Below are 24,923 nucleotides of genomic sequence, written 5' to 3'. Positions count from 1 at the left end.
AGTTGGCTTCCAATGGAGGGAGGAGGAGGAGGTCCACTGGTGATAAACATAAGACAAGCCAACAAGTTAAGAGACATTTGTATGTTTACATGCTGTGTGTTATTATTAAGCAGTCTGCCTAAACAGCACTATGGATTGCCATTTGCGGTCATTACACAACCTCACAGACTTGGATCAGTCACAATATCCTGCCCAGAGATGTGATAAGCTGCAAACATTGGAAGAAAAAAAAACCTTCCAGCTTAATCACTCCCCTTCCACAGAGGCTGGCAATACATTGCCTCCTGGCAGTGAAGGGGTTAAATGTCCCCATCTACTGTGTTTTACCATAAAGGGAAAAACCAAAGTAAACTATGCCAATAATAAACGCAGCCAATATAGGTCATGTCTTTTGAAGTCCTACCAGGCAACAATCCGAAGCTGCAGAAAAATGAGGGCACTCCGACATAGCACCGTATGAGACATGCAACTTTAATAACAGGGGGAGACTGACGCTTCTACACCAAAGGAAAGACTGAAGCAGCAATCCCAAAGTTGTGTTGTTCGAAGCTGCACTTTAAAGCACTTCCTAAACTGAAAACATTGTGCCTTTTTTGTACAGAACAAAAATATTTAAAGGAGTAGTTCCCCTTACAGAATTCCCCCAGCCCTATGGGTGGAAAAAAAGGAGTCTCCTGGCTCTCGAGACACTTACTGGGGAAGGTGCCTTCCTTCCCCTCTATGGCAAACAATTGGAAGTTTAAAATCCCCCACGTGACGCGGGCCAATTGGAGGCCGTGATGCATGTTCTGCGTGACATGTGGGAATTTTAACAATCAGGAAGCACCGGGTGCACATTTCCCCAGTAGCGTGGAAGGGGGTCCACAGAGCTAAAATGAATGAGGTTCCGCTCTGGAGACCCCGGCTTCCAACCTCTGTTTAAAAATGATAATAAAAAAAAAAAAAAAGTTTCATTCACTTTGGAGGGCACCTTTATGTCAACATATCTCAAACAGAAACCCAGTGGAAGATTTCCCAAGGATGATGATAGGCTGAGAAGTAAAACGTACGCTGGCAATTTGTTAAAAAAAAACAAAAAAACCCCATTAGGAATTAGTAAGAGAGACTGCACCTTCAAAATAGTTTCCCATGTCCAATACAACCTAAGTGGTTGCCTGCTAAATGTCTCACGGGTTAGATAATGTCAAAACCAGCTCATTTGAGAAGCTAATCTCATTACGTTTTGACATGTGGTGAGAGCTGTGTGGGGAGGTCTTCACTGATATGAATTACCATCGGCGTGCATTCGAAGCCATGCAATCCTAGAAAAGAATATAGTTGTTATCCTTTAAACATGACTTTCAGCAGGCAAACCGCATCAAAACCCATTTCCTGCGCCTACTACAATCCCAATCTAGTGGCACCTGTCACCAGCTCAAACATCCCATGTACCATCAAGGTTACCAACCATCCTGTCCAAGTAGAGTGATACCAATATAAATAAGAATGGAACATTGAGAACAATAAGTACTTTGCTTTATGAAAGCAGAGAGCCAAAGCAAAAAAAAATCCTAAATGAAGAAGACAGAATTGAATCTGATCTTGTAGTGGAAGGTCTACAAACCAAGGCTCGGTCTTTCGTAGGTCCAGCCCCAACATTATGTTGCAACCTGTTATAATAGTGGCTGAAGAAAGAACCGATGTACACTGAACCGATGTACACTGCAGTTAGAAAATAGGCTGGACGCAAGACCACGAGATAAAAAAATCAATGTATTCTGCTCTTAAGCAAACATATCGGCGGTAAAAAAAGAGCCGCCTGACGCATTTCGTACCTGTTTATCAAAGCTTCTTTGATAAAGTGTCTTAAACAGGTACGAAACGCATCAGAGGACTCTTTTTTTTTACCGCCGATATGTTTGCTTAAGAGAAAAAGTAGAACACAAAAACATTATGGGTTTCTAGCAGAACTCTGTAGCAATGGGATACGTTTGGGAACATTCTAACGTTGGAGACGGGTTCCCCTGCTAAGAAATGAGAGGGAGGTTGAGAAAGAGTGTGTACACACAAGGCAAAATGTGTCTAGAGTCTAGCGATCAGGGCTATTGCAAGTTAGTTGTATGTGCAATAAGGAGAAGCAGCTTTGTTCTCTTGAAAGTCTAAGGAAATGCTAATTAAAAAGGGCCATACAAGGGATTGCATGTTATCTATAGACTTAAAAAACCTAAACATTTAAAGAAACCGTAAAGAAATGTAAGTGTTCATAATATGACATTACTATTAAAATAACACTTTTGGCAACCCCTGGAGAAAAAGGGGCAGTACACAGTCACACAGCAGCAGCAACATAACCAGTAATAATGATTCAGCCGCACAGCTGTAGGAACGCATGCTGCTCAAGTACGAACAGTGTAAACCAGCTGTGAGTCAACTAGAATAAATCTTGACAGAAGCTGACTGAACAGATGAGATTACCAGCTGCAAATATTGACATGCACTTCCATTATAGCAACTGTTGCTATGGAATAAACAAACTGACCTTTCAGGTATTGGTTTACTAATGTAATGTGTGATCTAGAGTAATCATCACTGTCTTTTCTATTCACCTCACACTGAAGACAATAATATAACACTTTCTGTGACAGCCCAGGTAAAGCACAGGAGGTCTTGTCAGTGGATAAAGACCTTGTCACTCCTAGTTAGTCCCTTTCATTACATGCTGTACAGCTGTAGCTACTACTTAATTTCTATCTGCTATTCCTAATTTCTTTGGGGAGTTATTTATGCTTATTTAAACATGGTTGCATTATTCCACTTAATTTGACTTAAAATTTTTTTTTTTTTTTTTTTTTATATCTGGGTAAAGATATTGTTAAAAAAAACAACAATACCGTTTTGGGTAAAAATAGCCATTTTAACACATTTCCATGTACTTCCTCACTAAATCTGTCAACAGAACCTAACCTAAGAAGTGCTCTCATGCATATTTAATGCAGAGCTTATAGTCTAAAAGGATATTTGGAAGACTTAACAATGACAGGTGTTAGGAAGTGCACTGAAAGGCATTGTCTGACCAAGATGGTTGGAAAGTGAAATGATGGGACTGTTGGAAACAGTACGAGTGTAAGTCATTGAAATGCTTTGTACACAATGTATTTTCTCAGACTGGACTTCAAGATGAGGAGAAGAGGTGCTTGATGGATGCTGAGTGCAAAGGCGTTTTAGAGGTGTGTGTGTGGGGGGGTCAGGGGGGAGGTGGAGAGATATGATAACAAAAAGACTTTAGGAGTGAGAGCAGTAGTGCAAAGGTTGGGGAAAGAGGTCAGTTTTGAAAAGACTGCAAGAGTCGAGCAGTGATATACTGAGAATTCAGAGCTGATATATAGATCCATATTCAGTGGTCAGTGGTTATTTTTTATGGAAACATAGACCTTGTGGGTATTACGTTAAAAAAAACCCTCAACTCGCCTTATCGGACCATTACTTTTCAAACTTTAACCCTTTCGGTACCTCAAGACAGTCACTGCGTCATTGAGTCTAGCACGCGATCTGCAGTGAAGGAAAATGGAAGAGGAGGGCGACTCTTCTTCTGCTTCCAGGGTAAGGGCTGCCGCAGTCACGTAACCGCTTTCAAGAGCGCTCCTGTGACCACGCGTTTCCGAAGGGGCCGTGGCCCTCAAAGTGTTGAATGAACATTCAGCTCTGAGAGTTTTGGTTAAGTAAATAATACACACACCAGGTCTAATCTGTGGTACACACCTACTGCTAAATGAGCCTTATTACACCTTGCTGAAATTCACAAGAAAGCAGCCATGCACAATTACATCTTCCTTTCCCCAGCAGTGCAAGGCTAGTAACATGATGTTTTCCATCCCAAACTGGACGGTTACATACAGTATATTATACTAAACAGGTCAATCTTTGTGGGAGTCCTCAAGATACAGCAGTTCCGCTCTAGAAAAGCTGTAAAGAAATCCATAGGTAAAAATAAACAAGTAGGTGGGATTGCTGCTTTTGCCCCATGACATCGTTACTACGTCCTGAGATCTGGCACCCAGGGATCCAATGAGGTAGTAAACATACGTCGTGGAGCTTTTGCTTGCGTGCTAGAAGGCCTATAAATGCGATGTAAACGGAAGGGGACGCCGATTTTCAGTTCCCGTTATCCAGTAACGTGACATTCATGTGACTGTTGAGGAGCGTTCACATGATGGTGACGACCCAGGGAGGGGGGGGGGGGGGGTGCGAAAGCTACATTCGTGAAACGGCAACAGCCATTCTTGCTCATTAGACATAATGAAACTGGCAAAATATATGTATATTTCCATAACTTCCTTAATCTGGGCATCGGTAATAACAATACAGCAGTTTCAATAATACCTTATATTGTGTCCCATGTATCTTGCATATATGGATATCCCCCCTGGTTACCCTAGGGCAGGAGTGGCCAACTTCAGTTCTCAAGGGCCACCAACAAGTCAGGTTTTCTGGATATCACTGCTTCAGCACGTGGCCCAGCAACAACTGAGCCACTGATTGAACCACCCGTGCTGAAGCAGGGATATCCGGAAAACCTGACCTGTTAGTGGCCGTTGGAGGCTGGCGTTGGCCACCCCTGCCCTAGGGTAACTAAACAGCTAATAAATATTGATGCCCAAATCAACCTATTCACATTCAGCACACAGCACATATAGGTCAGGCTTTGTCACTTTACGTACCTGCAATTCCTTGTAGCAGCCCGCAAACATTAAAAATGCTTTTCTTCATAACACTTTGCACACACATAGTAAAAACAGACACAAATGCCACAACGCATAGGATGGAGATCCCCACTGCTAAAAAAATAGCTGTAGCTTGCCAGAAGCCACTAGCAATCTCATTGAAATTCTCCGCGTAAGGACCACAGAGGGTATCTTTCCTAAAATACTGCACTTGAGGCATTTTAATGCAGCGTCCGTATATGCCCAGTGTCGGACGGTAAGATTCGTGTTGGCCACCAGTCCTGTTGTCGGTTTCGGTGTTTTTTGCTTTGCCAATCATCCAGTCTGCACTCATGAATGCAATGAGCTCTCCGAAGGCCACTACAATACTCAGGATGGTCCATAGCATTGAGCGGCATGTTACAATGACATGACACATGGTGGAGTCCACTGATTGCTGCCAGATGTGGTGAAGTCGAGGTATAAAAGATAAATTAAGTTGGTTAGTCTTCTCCTTTTCTGAAATAAAGGGGGTGGGGGGGGGAGGGAAGAGACAGAAATGCACTGTCTATGCAGATGAACACTGTCACAAGGTTTTGTAATCCAGGCAGCGATTTGTATTCAATGAACAAGTTTTCCCCTTCTTCTTTGGCTGCAGTGTTCTCCCGTTCTAATATTCATACTGAAACATGATGCTGCGATGTGGTATGGGAGTTCCCAAGCACTGCCCACAGGACTGACATCACAAACCTATAGGAGAGAGGGAAACAGAGTAAAAAGGGTTAGCTCTGCTGACAGAACAGCTACACCCCTTATCACTGCCACAATCTATCAAAATCAGCATGCGGGACTTTTAACAGGGGCTGGACAAACACAGATTTCACATCCAAACTGTAATGAATCAGAGCCGCACAGACTGGATACATCTCTTATTCTGGTTTACGCTGAACATGTTATTCAGGTTATAGTCATTTTAAATCGGGAAAACTAGAGACCAAAACTACGAATACTTGATATCCAGCTATGTTCTGATTCATACAGGGGGGTTGTTTGGCACGCAGAGTATTTTATATTAGTTGTTTGTTGCTCTGGGTTCTGCGAAAAATAATTAATTGAATGACACAATTAGGTCACACGTTTCCTTTGCTTTGTTATTCACATGGTGGTGTTAAAAGAAAAACAAACAAAAAAAACAGAGCCAGGAACATATTGGGAAAATATATATCACCACTCACTCTTCCTCCTCAGAGATAGAAGAAAGGCATGTAAAGGGTAAGCAAATGCAAATTATATATATATATATATATATATATATATATATATATATATATATATATATATATATCGCACCAACAGTGTACAATACAGAAAAATATAATACAGTAAAAAAGTGCAACAAAACAAGATCAGACAATAGGAAAGCCCTTCACTGTGGCGCTCGTAACCTACATACAGTACAGTACGTGGTATGTTGGGAGATTAACAAGGATGGCTTGCGAAGGAGTGTGTGCAGGAGATAGCAGTGCTTGGTCACAATGATTGGTAAGTTTGACTGAGGGTGTGGGACAGTAGTCATGAGTTCAGACTAGTGACATGCTTCATTGAGAAAGTATGTTTTTAGGTTTGACTTCTAGGTGGTGGGAGAAGGTGCTTCGCGTATACAACGTGTGAGGGAGTTACACAGGTAAGGGGCAGAGAGGGAAAATGAGGTTTAAAAAGACAGCGTGATCGAGAGTGCAGAAGAAGTGAAAGGTGTGGAAATGGGGGCAGTTCTGCGCAGAACACAGGAGATAAGCAGTGAGATAACGAGAGATCAAAGCTCATATCTAACGAGAGCCTTGAAGGTAAGAAGCAGAACTTTGTAACTGATCCAGAACTTCATGGGGAAATAGGAGAGGGATTAAAGGACGAGATGAGCAGGAAAAAAATGGAAATGTGAAGGTGAAAAAGTGAAATGATTCTGGCTGCAGAATGTTTGCTATATTGCAAAAGAGAAAGTAGTAATGTGGGAAGGCCTGTTTGTAATAGGTTACAATAATCCATATAGGAGAGGATACGGGCATGCAGAAGTGTGACAGAGGAAAGGGTTGATCTTGGTAATGTTAAAGAGGAAGAAGTGACACATCTTAGCCAGAGCATGAATATGAATGGAAAGAGAGAGGAGTCAGATGTCACACTTCGGCAAAGTGCTTTGACGACCGGATAGATGGTGGTTCAGTTTTCTGTGATACAAAGACAGAATATTGGGCCAGGCTAAGGAGTAAATACAAGGAGTTCAGTTTTAGACATCGAGTTTGTGGCAAAGGCATGCCATCCATTGGGATGTAGCCGACAGGCAATCAGACACCTGTGACAGGATTGGAAGTGTGAGGCTTTGAGTGGATATATTTACCTATATATCATCTGTATAGAAGTCATAACTAAAAGTGATTTACAGTTAAAAAAAAAAAAAAGGAAAGTACTCTCCAGAGAATATGTGCACAACATTACAAACCCTTCACCAATTTTGAAGAGGGTGGAAAAAGTAATATACTGTATAATTAAAAGGTAAAGTTGTAACAAATCACCGCTATAAGGCTTGTGCTATTTAAATTTTCACTGTGATCATCGGCACAGCTGTTCTAGTTATTTTATAACTAGACTACACATGAAAAAACTTCTCAAAGTGTAAGAAAAAGTTGAGGAAAATAATTTTTAAAAAAATACGAGAAAAAGTACATTTAGTCATAAAAAAAAATAACGTGATCACTAATAGTTTCCAAAACCAAATATATAGATGCCAATGTAAACCCTGGATCCCGCTGTCCAGGCTAGATTTCTCAGAGGTTACTCCACCTCCTTCTCCGTTCCTGGCATTAGCATCTGAGGGGCTTCAAGACTCTTAGCTGGTCACATAGAAATAGAAGAAACGGCAAATACGCCAATAGCGTGATTCAATTTAATAACAAACTTAAAATAATGGTAAGTATTGCACTTACACGTATAAAAAGTAACCGCACTCAATCATAAAAGGGGAGTTGGGCGTTACTGTGTATCCGTAGCTGCCTCTGAGGCTTCCTCCATGCCTCTCCCAGCCCAGAGTATATCATTGGTACAAAGTTCACAGAGTTCAACACAAGGACGGGGCCTCGGATGCATGGGACCGCACTGCTTCCCAACGCGTTTCGCCCCTTCATCGGGAGCAGCAAGGAGGAAGCCTCAGAGGGCTACGGATACAGACTCCCCTTTTATGCATGAGCACGGTTACTTTTTAATACTTGTCCAATACTTTCCCCTTATTTCAAGTTTGTTATTAAACAGGATAACACTATTGGCGTTTTTGCACTTTCTTTTCTATTTTTTTACTAAAGGTGATATTAGTTGGAATTCTTGTTTTCACAGAATTAAATATTCGGATACAATAACAATGACGTTTTCCAGATTATTGGGCCTCAACACTGAAATTCAGGAGTGACCAACCCCAGTCTTCGAGGGCCCCCAACAGGTCAGATTTTAAGGATATCGCTGCTTCACAATGACTGAGCCACCTGTGCTGAAGCAGGGATATCCCGAATTCCTGGTCTGTTGGTGGCCCTTGAGGACTGGGCTTGGCCACCCCCATCTCTAACGAATCAGCACGCAGGTAATCCTAGGAGAGCGTGAGAAACACGGGCCGTGCTGTACAAACTGGGACCCTTGAGAGGTTTGCCATAGGGAAAAGATTACCAGGAAAATGTATCATGGCGATTTTTTGAGCAAAAAATAAGGCGAAGGGAAATGTTTATTTTGCTGCTCTTGGCACCAAAATATTAAGGCCCGTTGCCCCAATTTTGCACGTGTTTGCAGTTTGAGGATTGTGCATGGGAGGAGTCACCAGATGCACATAGTATAATGGGATGGATTAAATTCTGCACTTAATTTGCCCCGTGTTTTTCCTTTGATTTATGCTAAATAATCCGACAGTTTGGGGGTGGAATAAACATTTGAACAATCTGCACGTACAAACAAGCTTCTTATATATAAATGCAATACGTAAAAAAAAAAAAAAAAAAAAAGAGGGAGGACGGGACTAATTGCACCAAAACACACTTTTCGTTGTTTTGGTAGATCCTCTCTGTGACAGGGTAAATAAAAGCCACCAGCTATATACCTGCCAGACATATGTTTAGTCTGCAGTGCAGCAGTGACGAGGTTATCTTCAGCTGGGAAGCTCATGGCAATTAGTTGAATACCAGCTGCATAATCAAAGTGTGTTAAAAAACCCAGGATGTTCACACATGCAGCTAGCTGGTCAGGAGACAGGAGTGAGTTACTGAAGAGATTACTGATATAAGGTCTGTTTGCAAAGTACATTTTTTTGATGAACTGTTGTGTCCTGCATGCTGAAGAAAATCTGTTTTGTTTGCATGCTGAAGAGAACCTGCTTTATTTGCCATGCTGAAGATAAGCTATTTTGTTTTTTTTTGCTGAAGAAAAGCTATTTTGTTTTGTGTGCTGTATGTTTTAAGGCTTAATAAATAAGCCTTGTCAAGAGACCCCGCGTGTGTTGTTGCATGTGCGCTGCAGCACTCTCCCATTTCAGTCGCCCCTTTATTGATATGGTCATGCGAGTTTAAAGCATTATTTATGCCAGTTTGTGGGAAAGCGTTTGGCTATACTTTTTAAAGTACTTAAGAATAAAAACAAGTAGATATGTTGATTGATACATCTGGTCATACAACACCAATGTAAAGCTGTGCAAGAGGGAAATTCCAAATCAATATCATTACTGGACGCCCGTTCTAATTATTTGCTTGTAGTGCTGTAGCCTTGTGGACTAAATTGATGCCCAGAAAAGCAATGGGCTTCCAAAACTGGAAGTCTTACAAATCATACAGGAAAAATAAAAAGTAAACTCTGAGGACAAACAAAAACAAAGAGAGGGACAACTGGTCAAAGAGAATGGGCCATTGTGAGTGATAGGACCCAGCAGAGTTTAGTTGATCTTATCTTTTCTAAACCAATTAGACCGTGCGCGCCTTGGAGATTAATTATGGCTGTAACAAATTACTTACTGTGCGGTGTACACCTCCGCTAGTTTTATGTATAAATAAAATAGGCCATTATTAAAAAATTTGGGGGAAATAAGGGGACATTAAAAAAAAAAGGAAGTTATTGCAAATGACATTGAAAACACACATACAGGCGGTCCTCGGTTATCCAAAGGAATCCGTTCTGGAAGTAGCGTTGGATAGTAACACCGTTGTAAAGTGGCATGTTGATGGCTCTTGAGGACTGGAGTTGGCCACTCCTGTCCTATACTGTAAGCTGGAGGTCAGAGGCATTGGATATCCACAAATCAGCGTAGCAGACCTTGCAAGGGCCATGTTAATCAGTGGCAGTGAGCGTTAGATAACGCATTCAGGCGTTGAAAAATGGCCCATAGGGTGGCATTGTAAAGCGTTGGATTGTCAGGAATCCGCTCCGCGGGTTACTGGTTACCTTACCTTGCAGACCGGTGCAATTCTGGAGCAGCTCTCCTGGTGTTTGCTGCAGCCTGGATTCACTCACCAAAAGCTATACACACTCCCTCGGGTATCTACTGCAGCTGTGCAGCCTATTATGCAACCTAGACTTGCATTCATTCATTGGAGCAATACCTTCACACCCCCGCTGGGGATTGGCCTGCTGGCCTTTAAGTATTGCCTTCCCATAATGCTCCTTGCCGAGCATAGCCCTTACCGGATGTCACCAACTGTTCTGCCACAAGCTCTTGCTTGTTCCCTTGTGCTGAAGCGGAGGTTTCCCTTGCGCCCTTCAGCTTCCTGTTCTCCTGTGCTGAAGCAGAGGTTTCGTCCCTGCGTCCGTCAGCTTCCTGTTCTCCTGTGCTGAAGCAGAGGTTTCGTCCCTGCGTCCTTCAGCCTCCTGGATTCCTGCACTGAAGCGGAGGTTTCGCCCCTGCGTCCTTCAGTCTCCTGGATTCCTGCACTGAAGCGGAGGTTTCCCTGTATATCTACAGCTTCCTGGTTCCTGGGGTCTACTCTTTCCCTAATCTAGAGAGGCCGTGTCCTGGTTCCTGCGCTGCTACAGAGGATTCCCTAACCCGCTCAGGACTCTTGCGCCGGCGCACTGGTTTAACCGTGCAGCTAGGCGGTGTGTAAATCTGGTCTGCCTTCCACCTCCTGAGACCAGTACCATGGGCCATGGTCGCCGCACGCGCAGAGTCATACCCCGAGCTGATAAGCTGAAACGGGGTTCCCCTGACTACCGGTTACTGAACTCCTGCTTGAACTACGTTTACCCTGATGTCTCCTGTCCTGACCTTGGCTTGCCCAACGACGATGCTGTCTTCTCCTATCCTGATCTTGCTACGTACGACTATGAACTGCGCAATCCGGATCAGCCTGCGAGGTTTAAGGTCGGTGCTTTTACAACCCTACCTCAGCCACGCGGTCCGACCCGAGTTTGTGGCGAGCACAACCGTGACAGTATGCTCGGCCCCACAAACTCGGACCGTCCTGTGGTGTGGGTTGGTAAGTTTCTGTCTGAAAACCTGTCCCAGTCTGAAAACCAGTCCCAGTGTGAATACCAGTTCCTATGCGAAATACTACCTCAGATGAAAGATCCGTTTATGTTTGAAGGTTTAACCCCTTTGCAAAAAAAATGCCGTAAGGATCTCTTTTTGAAGGCTTATCGCCTCAAGGACGTAAAACAGCTTCTGGCCGCTAGTATTCTCTTCCCTGATTCCCCTTTATCCTGGGATAATGTGCACCCTGTGAAACTGGCCAACGCCTGTAATACACTCCATGCCCTGGCCTTATCATTGGACATTCACGTAGTACCAGAGGATTCTCTGCTCATACTTGCTCACGTACAAAAGATACTCTGCTTACTTTCCACGGCATTGGACATTTGCATAAGAGAACAGGATTCCCTCCTCGCCAGCTGCGCTGACGCTTGGCGGCCCCGCTCTGCTGCCAGTCCTGTTGCTAAACCTGAGGACATACCTTCCTCTCCAGGAAATGCCAAAACTGTCCCACTAGCATTGCTCTCCAATGTAGTTACTGCCACGGTCCCTAGCCCTGATTGTTTGCCCGGGTGCCCTGATTCCAATGATATGTCTATTATAACCCCAGCCAATCAGGCCTGTGCGCTTTCCCCGTCAGAGAAAGAATCCCTAAGTTCTTTTCCCAGGGTCATTTCTGTATTAACCCTTGGGGGGCAGTTCTCTGAGTTTCCTTTTGTAATTCCCTGTTCTCTGCCAGCTAAGGTCACGCCCCTAGCACCAGAAGAGAGATCCCTGGTCTTCCCCAATTCAGAGAGAAGGCTAGCTATGTTTTACTCTCAGGTATGGTCTGAATTAACCCCTGTAGATTCTTGCTGCCTCCAAGTTAATGCCTTTGCTTTAGCCTCAGAGAATGAGTCCACAAGTCAGACAGCAGAGGTTGCATTGAAGGATTCCCCTAACCTTAAGGATTCCTTAGAAATTCTTTGCTATAAATCCCCTGCTTCAGCTCAAGTTTCCGCAGTTTCACCTGCGGAGACTTCAGCTAAAGTTCTGGTTCCTGTAAAATGTATTCAGGAGTCAGGGTTTCCCCTAAGCTTAGCCACAGAGTTCCTCCTCCCGGGTATTTCACTGAACCAGTCTGTCGCCCAGAGAGCGGTGATCCCTGCTTCAGTGCATAGTTCCCACATTGTGGAATCTGCAGTCATTTTTGATTTCCCAGACATTCCTTACCAAATACCTACTTCAGAGACCAGTACTGTTAGGTTTAAACCCCGTGTACTGTCTGGGTTCTCCTCGTCTCTAAGCTTAGGATTAAAAGCATTCAGTAGTCTATATGTCTCTCCTGGGGTTCATGTTGTGTTTCCAGGAGGGTTTGCTGACACATGGCTTTCTCTCAAAAGTGACGCCTTTTCATTTAAACTAGTAAGAAGCCTGCACACTGTTTCCCCTCTCCCTGAATTGTGTCTTACTGGCCCTGAGACTCTGAGAGGTAATGATTTTCCTTCAGATTCTGAATCTCTTCCTACAATGGTTAGCCTGACTGGGGGTCCCCCTGATTTCTCTGTCCAGGCTAATCCTTCAGGGTTCAGCATATCTGTAGTCACTCCCTTAGTACTGTCTGAGGTCACCATGCATATATTACAAGTCTTAGGGTTTAAATCTGAGCTATTTAGCTGTCCTGCCTTTGCTGAGACCCAGTCCCTCAGTACTGTGTCTAAAAATGCCCCAGCTAACATGGGCTTACTCTGGGAGGAGATTATAGCTCCTGTCTTAAAGGGTATTTTTTCTCACATGTCCAGCAAATCTAGAACCTCTGTAATTGTTTCTAAGTCACTTACCAATACATCTGATTTTTTCTCTAATCAAACCCAGACACCCTTACTATCTGTTAGGAGTCCTGGGGTCAGAGATTTTGCATTAGAAAACACACCTATTCCTGTTTGTGTCAGGTTAGGCACCCCTGTGGTTAGGGCCATTGCAGTTTCAGAAAAGACTCCTTGTACTCTTAAGGTGCCTGTCATTAAGAGTTTTCATAGTTCATACTTGCTGCTTGTTGATTCTCAGGTCTCTGTCACTGAGGTACAAATTTCAGCTTCTGATGTTAGTTTCCCTCCCGCCACTACCCTGGCTCTGCCTTTTTCTCTAGTTCCTGATAGGAAAATTCCAAGGTCTATTCCTGATCCACTGACAATACTATCTTCCAATGAAGATTTCCCAGTATTAGAGAGCGCTACTGTTTGCTTATCTGCTTCTGCTAAACCATGGTTTGGGCCCTCGGATTTTTCGGTTGCCCCTGGTATCTCCTCTCAGTTGGAGATACTCTGTACGTATCCCAAGATTTCGGCCCCTATGCCTGGTTTACTGCTTGCCTTGTCACCTTCCATACCTATACCGGGAGAAGCTTCCAACCAGCCAATACCCTTACTAACCATTACCTGGGAGCCTTCTAGAGGAAAAATTCCTCGCAAATTCCAACATACAGTGGTCAGCCAAGACTTTTTCTGTTACAAAGTTCCTCCTGGTGTATTCGATCAACTAGCAGGGCCGCTGATCCTAGATTCCGATTCCTTTATTAAGGACTGGGCTTTCAGTGGGGGTCCTTCTTCCGTTGCTGCCCTGGAGCCCTCTGGTTCTTCACAGCCCAGGATTTCCAAGACATTTTGCGAGGCGAGCCATGTACCAAGGATGTTTCTTCCATCTATCTCATATCCTAGAACTTTACTCACCAAAGAACTGCTCGTTTACGGATGTCCTTTCCACCTAAGGAATTTTAGGAACAACTCAATGTCCCCAAGACCCATGGATGACCCTGTCTGGCCGCAGTTCTCACCGGGGGGTGGGAGTACACTAAGTGTTAACCACGAGTCCCTGGACCACGACTCTAACCCCAATCCTAGACGGTTCAGCAACAATTCCCGGTCCTCCAACTCTATGAGTGTTCATGTTCGCCCGGAGGTCTCACGTGAAGGGGGGGATACTGTCAGGAATCCGCTCCGCGGGTTACTGGTTACCTTACCTTGCAGACCGGTGCAATTCTGGAGCAGCTCTCCTGGTGTTTGCTGCAGCCTGGATTCACTCACCAAAAGCTATACACACTCCCTCTGGTATCTACTGCAGCTGTGCAGCCTATTATGCAACCTAGACTTGCATTCATTCATTGGAACAATACCTTCACACCCCCGCTGGGGATTGGCCTGCTGGCCTTTAAGTATTGCCTTCCCATAATGCTCCTTGCCGAGCATAGCCCTTACCGGATGTCACCAACTGTTCTGCCACAAGCTCTTGCTTGTTCCCTTGTGCTGAAGCGGAGGTTTCCCTTGCGCCCTTCAGCTTCCTGTTCTCCTGTGCTGAAGCAGAGGTTTCGTCCCTGCGTCCGTCAGCTTCCTGTTCTCCTGTGCTGAAGCAGAGGTTTCGTCCCTGCGTCCTTCAGCCTCCTGGATTCCTGCACTGAAGCGGAGGTTTCGCCCCTGCGTCCTTCAGTCTCCTGGATTCCTGCACTGAAGCGGAGGTTTCCCTGTATATCTACAGCTTCCTGGTTCCTGGGGTCTACTCTTTCCCTAATCTAGAGAGGCCGTGTCCTGGTTCCTGCGCTGCTACAGAGGATTCCCTAACCCGCTCAGGACTCTTGCGCCGGCGCACTGGTTTAACCGTGCAGCTAGGCGGTGTGTAAATCTGGTCTGCCTTCCACCTCCTGAGACCAGTACCATGGGCCATGGTCGCCGCACGCGCAGAGTCATACCCCGAGCTGATAAGCTGAAACGGGGTTCCCCTGACTACCGGTTACTGAACTCCTGCTTGAACTACGTTTACCCTGATGTCTCCTGTCCTGACCTTGGCTTGCCCAACGACGATGCTGTCTTCTCCTATCCTGATCTTGCTACGTACGACTATGAACTGCGCAATCCGGATCAGCCTGCGAGGTTTAAGGTCGGTGCTTTTACAACCCTACCTCAGCCACGCGGTCCGACCCGAGTTTGTGGCGAGCACAACCGTGACATGGATATGCCATTCGTTGTAAAGTGAAACGTTGGATAACGAGGACTACCTGTAGTTTACAGGATATACTTGTTTGATCCTCATAGGCTTCAAGTTAGTAACTAATTTTTTTTAGGTCCAGAATATCATGCATTTACAGTAGGTCTGACATCTACATTATCATATAAAGCGGTTGTGTGCCACATAGTTCTCTATTGTTCGGTGCAAAACAAAAAAAACTATTGCTATAATGGGCTGGCCCTCAAAATGGAAACGGATATAAACTAGTTCTCTAGCAAAGGCACTTGGAAGGTCTGCTACGCTGATTTGCGGATATCCAATGCCTCTGACCTCCAGCTTACAGTATAGGACAGGAGTGGCCAACTCCAGTCCTCAAGAGCCATCAACAGGCCAGGTATTAGGGATATCCCTGCTTCAGCACAGGTGCTCACTCATTCTGACTGAGGCACTGGTTGAGCACCTGTGCTGAAGCAGGGATATCCCTAATAATTGGCCTGTTGGTGGCCCTTGAGGATTGGAGTTGGCCACTCCTGGTGAAGGAGAGTGCCCCACAATACAGACAATGCTACTTGTGATCAGAAGAGTTATGCCGTGTTCAGGAAATATATTGGGTGATGTGCAGGTTGATGGCCGTTTGTGGTAACGCTTAATAGACCAACATGATCTCTGTTTAGTGACATCATAAAATAAAATAATGTATTTGGGTGCACAAGTCTCAAGTCAGAATGTCTTGCCAAGGTCACGAAACATCTGAAACGTGTTCCACCCACTTCAGCCACAGTGTTATTACTACAAGTCCTCTCTCTTTCCTCTTGCAATGTGGGTGGGCTGGGACCATTGGGGAGTCGTTTTAAAATCTTGACGGAAATAATACTTTAGAGAGGAGATCCCTACATTTTTTCTGTATAATCCCTCAATGGAGGTTCATGCTGTATAATATGCTTAAATACACAAATAAACTGCTGCCAATTTTTTTTTTAACATGAATTTCAGTAACCCGGTTATTCTTAGTTGCATCTGAAAGATACCAGATCCTGCTACAAAAGGGGCTGTGTGCATGTAAGGCAAAGTCTTAACGAGTAACAGATCAACTAGAACAGTTACAGTAAATCAGGGGAAGTTTGCTTGCACAACTCACAGGAACAAAGTTCGTATTTACTTTTCTGGGTGGGAATTTGGAGAGAAGGCTGCAATGCCAAACAGTTCACTTCACACTGTAAACGACGCAAATACAACACATTAGGATGCAATGGATCAGCGATTCATTTCATCCTGACACAATAAATAAGAAATGGCTCAATAAATAAATGTTCAAATTATTTTAGTGCAAGCCGTTTTTATTGTAAACCATGGCATAAGCATTCCTTTTAAGGGATAGACTTATGCAGTTGTTTGTATGTGCAAGAATTATCGTCACCAGCAGTGAATAATGAAGTCTAAGCTGTACGGCAGTCGGTCGCCTTATTGTTTACAATAAAGGTATAGAATCGCTGCATGAGAAAAAGTAGCACAAACACCCTCCATATAACACAGTACAGTACAACATGTTTTCTGGTGCATCCTGCATGGGGTCCCATAGGGCAGTTTTCTCTACAAGTTTTGAACCATGCATGTCCTTAAACAAAATATTCCCATAATGATGACAATGTGGGGCTGGACCCAGTGTCATCAATGGTCTACTCCAGCGTTTCCCAAATGGAAACTCGAGCGGGGGGGGGGGGGGGCGGACGGGAGAAACCGCGCGGCCAGCCTCGCTGCGACCCGGCAATTTTGGTGCCGTGGCCCGGTGCCGGGTCGCAGCGAGGCTGGGCGCGCGGTGTCTCCCGTCCGCCCCCCCCCGCTCGAGTTAAAAAAAATGGCAGCGATTCCCCCCGCGCACGCGCAGGGCAAGCAGGGCCTGCTCCCTTCCTCCCCCCCGCTCCCTTCCTCCCCCCCCCGCTCCCAACGTGGGACGGAGGAGGAAGTCCTCTGCGGCCCGCTTCCTCCCGCGACCCGCTTCCAGAGCTCACCTCCCGTGGCACCTCCTCCCGAGCCCACCTCCCGTGGCACCCCCTCCCGAGCCCACCTCCCGTGGCACCCCCCTCCTGAGCCCACCTCCCGTGCCACCCCCTCCCGAGCTCACCTCCCGTGCCACCCCCTCCCGAGCTCACCTCCCGTGCCACCCCCTCCCGAGCTCACCTCCCGTGGCACCCCCTCCCGAGCTCACCTCCCGTGGCACCCCCTCCCGAGCTCACCTCCCGTGCCACCCCCTCCCGAGCTCACCTCCCGTGCCACCCCCTCCCGAGCTCACCTCCCGTGGCACCCCCTCCCGAGCCCACCTCCCGTACCCCCAAGCCCACCTCCCGTCCCGGGCAGCAGGGGATATCGGGGGCAGCAGGGGATATCGGGGGCAGCAGGGGAAAGCGTCCGGCGGCAAGGTAAGTCACCCCACCCAGTCACTGTCAAAGTCACTGTCAAGTGTCACTGTCACCCACCCAGTCACTGTCACCAACCCAGTTACTGTCACCCAAAGTCACTGTCACCCACCCACCCAGTCACTGTCACTCACCCACCCACCCAGTCACTGTCACCCACCCAGTCATTGTCACCCACCCAGTCACTGTCACCCACCCACCCAGTCACTGTCAAACCCAGTCACTGTCAAACCCAGTAACTGTCACCCACCCACCCAGTCACTGTCACCCACCCAGTCACTGTCAAAGTCACTGTCACCCACCCAGTCACTGTCACCCACCCACCCACCCAGTCACTCACCCACCGTCACTGTCAACCCCCAGTTACTGTCACCCAAAGTCACTGTCACCCACCCAGTCAGTCACTCAACCCAGTCACTGTCACCCACCCACCCAGTCACTGTCACCCACCCAGTCATTGTCACCCACCCAGTCACTGTCACCCACCCACCCAGTCACTGTCACCCACCCAGTCACTGTCAAAGTCACTGTCACCCACCCAGTCACTGTCACCCACCCACCCACCCAGTCACTCACCCACCGTCACTGTCAACCCCCAGTTACTGTCACCCAAAGTCACTGTCACCCACCCAGTCAGTCACTCAACCCAGTCACTGTCACCCACCCACCCAGTCACTGTCACCCACCCAGTCATTGTCACCCACCCAGTCACTGTCACCCACCCACCCAGTCACTGTCAAGTCACTGTCACCCACCCAGTCACTGTCACCCACCCACCCAGTCACTGTCACCCACCCACCCACCCAGTCACTGTCATACCCAGTCACTGTCAAACCCAGTAACTGTCACCCACCCACCCACTGTCACCCACCCAGTCACTGTCAAAGTCACTGTCACCCACCCAGTCACTGTCACCCACCCACCCACCCAGTCACTCACCCACCGTCACTGTCAACCCCCAGTTACTGTCACCCAAAGTCACTGTCACCCACCCACCCAGTCACTGTCACCCACCCAGTCAGTCACTCACCCACCCACCCAGTCACTGTCACCCACCCAGTCACTGTCACCCACCCAGTCATTGTCACCCACCCAGTCACTGTCACCCACCCACCCAGTCACTGTCAAGTCACTGTCACCCACCCAGTCACTGTCACCCACCCACCCAGTCACTGTCACCCACCCACCCAGTCACTGTCATACCCAGTCACTGTCAAACCCAGTAACTGTCACCCACCCACCCAGTCACTGTCACCCACCCACCCAGTCACTGTCACCCACCCACCCAGTCACTGTCACCCACCCACCCAGTCACTGTCAAAGTCACTGTCACCCACCCAGTCACTGTCACCCACCCACCCACCCACTGTCTCCCACCCACCCAGTCACTCACCCACCGTCTCCCACACACCCACCCAGTCACTGCCTCCCACCCAAGTGTCCCAGTCCCCCCACCCAGTCCCCCCTCCCCCCCACCCACCCAGTCCCCCCACCCACCCACCCAGTCCCCCCTCCCCCCCCACCCACCCAGTCCCCCCTCCCATCCCCCCAGTCCTCCCCCCCAGTCCCAGTCCCCCCTCCCCCTCACCCACCCAGTCCCCCCCCTGCCCCACCCACCCAGTCCCTGGCCCCCCCTCCAGTCACTCACATCCGTCATTGCCTGTAATTCACTGTTTGTGTCTCTGTGCATATAGGGGAGAGCGAGTGTGTGTGTGTGTGTGTATCTGTATCAGTGTGTGTGTGTGTGTGTGTGTGTGTGTGTATATATCAGTGTGTGTGTGTATCAGTATCAGTGTGTGTGTGTGTGTATTAGTGTCTGTGTATCAGTGTGTGTGTGTGTATCAGTGTCTGTGTGTGTGTGTAGCAGTGTCTGTGTGTGTGTGTATCAGTGTCTGTGTGTGTGTGTGTATCAGTGTCTGTGTGTCTGTGTGTATCAGTGTCTGTGTGTATCAGTGTGTGTGTGTGTATCAGTGTCTGTGTGTGTGTGTATCAGTGTCTGTGTGTGTGTGTGTATCAGTGTCTGTGTGTGTGTGTGTGTGTGTGTAGCCGTGTCTCTGTGTGGCTGCGTCTGTGTGTGTGTCAGTGGCTGCGTGTGTGTGTATCAGTGGCTGTGTGTGTATCAGTGTGTGTGTCAGTGGCTGCGTGTGTCAGTGGCTGTGTGTGTGTGTGTGTATCAGTGGCTGTGTGTGTGTCTGTGCAGGCCCTATAGGCCAGTATAGGCGATAAAATTTTTAGTGGGTCACGAAGGAGAAGTTCAAAAATAACCGGGTCACGGAAAAAAAAGTTTGGGAAACCCTGGTCTACTCTACATCATGAGTGGGGACAAGTGGGGTTTTCATTACACTGCTTATCGTGGCACAACCACTCGGAAACATTATCCGTGCGATAGTGCCCCAATTGGCACTGTCAGTGTTTAATGAATAACCTCCAAGGTTGCTTCTGCCTACAGAGTTGGACTATTGTAAAGCTGTTATCTGATTGTTCACAATACATACCAATGTGTCAGGGTTTGTAGCCGTCTTACAAATATATATTAGGTAGGAAAGTCATTGAAGGTCACCTAACTGCCCCTTTAATGTCGGACATACATTTCTTGCACTTACCTATTTTGAAAGCTAGCTCCATGTGAGGTCCTTTAAAAGCTGATTACCAACCTTGTTTTCGTGTTTTTTATTTTAATTTGAAAAGGCCATGCAATAAAGTGTTGGCAACTCCTGCTGTTTATTCTCACTTTCTCCACCCCACCACGCAAACGAAAAAATATTTTATCAGAAAACAAATGTCCCACCTTATCTACTCAGATAAGGTTCTTCTAGTGTCACCAAGCGAGAGGGGATTAGCAGTCATTAGTTTAGGCAATTTTTTTCTTTTCTTTTTAATAAAAATCAATGAACAGAGGTAAAACTAGGGAGGTGAAATAAGATACCTTATTATATTGCTAAGAAAATCTATCAAAACAAATCTTGGAAAAATCAAAAACATACATTGGGAACTGACACTACCATTATTTCCCAGGGTTCTGAGCTGGCAGGGTGCGTTTATTTCCCAGGGTTCTGAGCTTGCAGGGGCAGTACTGTATGTGTGCTTATTTCCCAGGGTTCTGAGCTGGCAGGGTGCGTTTATTTCCCAGGGTTCTGAGCTTGCAGGGGCAGTACTGTATGTGTGCTTATTTCCCAGGGTTGTGAGCTGGCAGGGTGCGTTTATTTCCCAGGGTTCTGAGCTTGCAGGGGCAGTACTGTATGTGTGTTTATTTCCCAGGGTTCTGAGCTTGCAGGGGCAGTACTGTATGTGTGTTTATTTCCCAGGGTTCTGAGCTTGCAGGGGCAGTACTGTATGTGTGTTTATTTCCCAGGCTTCTGAGTTTGCAGGCAGGGTTGCCAGGTGGCTTGTCCAAAAATACTGGACACCCACGCCCCCCGAATACATAAAAAATACCCCCACGCCCCACAAATGCATATAAAAAATAACCCCTCGCCCCACAATTACATTTAAAAACATCCCCACACCCCTGAATACATTTTAAAAATACCCTCACCACCCCCTGAATACATTTTAAAAATATCCCCACCTCCCCCCAAATACATTTTAAAAAATACCCCCACCTCCCCCCATATACATTAAAAAAAATATCCTCCCAATACATTTAAAATATACCCCAACCTCCCAATACATTTTAAATATACCCCTCCTCCCCAATACATTTAAAATATCCCCCATCATATGATCTCATCTCCCCAGGCTGGCCCCATCACAATCTTACCCCCCCCACCGCATTATCCTCATTCCCCCCTCCTCATCATCTTCTCACCTTGCCCCCCCCCCATCCTGACACCATCTCACCTTGGCCCCCCCCATCCTGTCACCATCTCACCCTGGCCCCCTCATCCTCTCACCATCTCACCCTGGCCCCCCCATCCTGTCACCATCTCACCCTGGCCCCCTCATCCTCTCACCATCTCACCCTGGCCCCCCATCCTGTCACCATCTCACCCTGGCCCCCCCATCCTGTCACCATCTCACCCTGGCCCTCCATCCTGTCACCATTTTACCCCCCCCTCCATCCTCTCACCATCCCCCCCATCCTCTCACCATCTCACCCTGACCCCCCAATATGTGTCCTTACCTTATTGCCAGGAAGGACAGTCACACAGACGTCTCTGGGCCGCCGGGGTGTGGGCTCCGTTCCTGCTGTCCTCGGATTGGCTCTCTGCTCCTCCAATCAGGGACAGGCTGCACACAGACACACACACACACACACGAGTGCTCCTGCCTCCCCGCCCCCCTGTCTCAGTACTACTCTCTGCGCTGCCTGCCCTCATGCCGGCCTCCGCCACTGCAAAAATGGGAATACCGGACACGTGTCCGGTATTACCTCCAATTTTATACCGGACAGGCAACGGAATTACCATGAAAACCGGACCCCTATTTGCAGGGGCTGTGTGCGTTTATTTCCCAGGGTTCTGAGCTTGCAGTAGCTGACTGTTTTATTTCCCAGGGTTCCGAGCTTGCATGGGCTGTATGCATTTATTTCCTAGGGTACTGAGCTTGCATGGGCTGTATGCATTTATTTCCCAGGGTTCTGAGCTTGCAGGGGCTGTGTGCGTTTATTTCCCAGGGTTCCGAGCTTGCATGGGCTGTATGCATTTATTTCCCAGGGTTCTGAGCTTGCATGGGCTGTATGCATTTATTTCCCAGGGTTCTGAGTTTGCAGGGGCTGTGTGCGTTTATTTCCCAGGGTTCTGAGCTTGCAGGGGCTGTGGGTGTTTATTTCCCAGGGTTCTGAGCTTGCAGTAGCGGAGTGCTTATATTTCCCACTGTTCTGAGCTTGCATGGGCTGTATGCATTTATTTCCCAGGGTTCTAAGCTTGCATGGGCTGTATGCATTTATTTCCCAGGGTTCTGAGCTTGCAGGGGCTGTGTGCGTTTATTTCCCAGGATTCTGAGCTTGCAGGGGCTGTGTGCGTTTATTTCCCAGAGTTCTGAGCGCGTTTATTTCCCAGAGTTCTGAGCTTGCAGGGGCTGTGTGTGTTTATTTCCCAGGGTTCTGAGCTTGCAGGGTCTGTGTGCGTTTATTTCCCAGGGTTCTGAACTTGCAGGGGCTGTGTGCGTTTATTTCCCAGGATTCTGAGCTTGCAGGGGCTGTGTGCGTTTATTTCCCAGGATTCTGAGCTTGCAGGGGCTGTGTGCGTTTATTTCCCAGGATTCTGAGCTTGCAGGGGCTGTGTGCGTTTATTTCCCAGAGTTCTGAGCTTGCAGGGGCTGTGTGCGTTTATTTCCCAGAGTTCTGAGCTTGCAGGGGCTGTGTGCGTTTATTTCCCAGGATTCTGAGCTTGCAGGGGCTGTGTGCGTTTATTTCCCAGGATTCTGAGCTTGCAGGGGCTGTGTGCGTTTATTTCCCAGGATTCTGAGCTTGCAGGGGCTGTGTGCGTTTATTTCCCAGGGTTCTGAGCTTGCAGGGGCTGTGTGCGTTTATTTCCCAGGGTTCTGAGCTTGCAGGGGCTGTGTGCGTTTATTTCCCAGGGTTCTGAGCTTGCAGGGGCGGTGTGCGTTTATTTCCAAGTACGACTTATGATACAGGACTTTACCGTTGCCTGGGTTAAGTAAATTACAGTCAGTGAGGTGATGATATATCTTTTTAAACCTGTCTTTGGAGACCGCTAGTCGCACCGGTTTTAGACATAACTAATCCACTTGTACAAAGGTGAATGCACCTCATTCGCAAATAAAGTGGGACAGAGACACAAAGGCAGCGGTATTGTATCACTCTCTGCAAGTCCACTGAAGAGAAAAAGCTTACCATTTATTGGTAAATGGCCCCCTCTAATAGAACAACATTTCAGGTAAGGGCACCATTTTGTTGACAGGAGATTTGCTGTGGGCTGTTTTGTAGAAGGGTGGGAAGACAGGGTTGTGCTGGGCAGTGGGGCGGAGGAGGGTGTTGATAGGACTTTCTACATCACAGACAGTGGAACTTCATTTGCACTAGCTTCCCGATTGGGGAATAATTACATCCGCTTCTGATTTCTTGATTTTGCCACATTTTTTTGTGCATCCAAAAATTCAGCCACGTCTTGTGACAAAATAGTCATAGACCACTTGGGCCAAATGTAGATAATTGTTACACAATATTTGACTAAATCTAATGTAGATGCTAATGGATGGAATATATATATATTGTGGCAGGATGGCCGTGGTAAGTGAGGAGACAAAACGTCTTTTCCGGTGAAATAATGCTGTTGGGTTTATTTGTCCAAAAACGGTAACTAAACAATGGGTACACTGTCCCTTTAAAATTGAAATGAAACCAAATCCTAATCCCGGTCGGGGTACTAGCTAAACAAAAGTGCAGGCTAACTATCTGGCTGGCTAGCTAACCTATTCCAGCCCAATAAAGTACAGCAAACGCAGTTGGCTCCTTACCTGGGAGCTTTATTCTTCCCTCTTGGGACAGGATCACTTTGGGCAGCTTGTGGCTGTCTTAACACTCCTCTGTCTTCCCTCTATGCCTCAGAGAGAGAGACTGCCGCCCCAGAGGCATTTCCTCTTCCTGTTTTTAAAGCAGGTGAAGGAGCTTAATTCAAATCACCTGTGGTCTGCTTAACAAGCTGAGTTAACCCCCTCGTTTACTGGATAGCATGCATACTGCCATCTCCTATTCACATACACGGAGTCAATGACCCTGTCACAATATATATATATATATAACAAAAAAGAAAAGTGCCAGCTTTATGGCACTACTTTGTATAATACTGTATATAAAAGGAATTTTATTAAAACGTAGACTAGTCACCAGGACTTGCACACACATGGTAGGTAAAAACACATTAATTTGAGACAATCTGTAAACGGACGCTGACAGCTGGAGGCAGATCAAGTGCTGATATCACACGGAACTCAGAAACCACATGTGCCATTTGAGGGGTATTCATCTGTAGTGGAGAAAACTGCAAACGGAACGTATCTCCTCCGATGTAGATGTAACTCCACAGGGCTCCAATTCATCTGTACTGCTGCTAGAATCTTGCCACAATCTTGCCAAAGATGACCCGCTATGACCAGCATCCAGAGTACACTGTAATAGGTAGGTTTAAGTAGAACAGCACAGAGCACCCGGAAGCTGACTTCCTGGTACTGAGCCCCACCTCCAAACAGCGCGTCGCTACATTAATGCGTAATGTGTCACAACGTCTGTTCTGCTTAAACCTACCTATTACGGTGTGGTTGGGGATTCCTTTGGTTCTTTCCTTCTCGGTCTCAGCACCTCCAGACATAGGGGGCTTCAGCAGTGCCGCTATGACAGTCCTTACTCCTAATACCTCCCTCCACACAGACTGCCGCGGAGCCAGAAGTATAAAGGATAGTCTTTAT

The 24,923-nt window shown here is 46.9% G+C and overlaps 1 protein-coding gene across 4 annotated transcripts in view; it reads right to left on the bottom strand.

The window, feature by feature from the left end:
• Positions 1-24,923, bottom strand: part of LHFPL2 (LHFPL tetraspan subfamily member 2) — a 176,141-nt gene that overhangs the window by 25,690 nt on the left and 125,528 nt on the right. For 3 of the 4 annotated variants that reach the window (XM_075590912.1, XM_075590901.1, XM_075590934.1), the window contains one exon: positions 4,698-5,429. In XM_075590912.1, coding sequence (XP_075447027.1) covers positions 4,698-5,118 — 421 coding nt within the window. In that variant the 5' untranslated portion in view covers positions 5,119-5,429. Of the gene's footprint in view, positions 1-4,697; positions 5,430-23,975; positions 24,070-24,923 lie in introns of those variants that run through there. The other variant, XM_075590923.1, reaches the window with a different exon arrangement.

Source organism: Ascaphus truei, chromosome 1, assembly GCF_040206685.1.
Source record: "Ascaphus truei isolate aAscTru1 chromosome 1, aAscTru1.hap1, whole genome shotgun sequence".
Taxonomy (NCBI): domain Eukaryota; kingdom Metazoa; phylum Chordata; class Amphibia; order Anura; family Ascaphidae; genus Ascaphus; species Ascaphus truei.
Note: the sequence above shows the minus strand (reverse complement) of the source record. Positions and strands in the feature narration are given on the sequence as shown.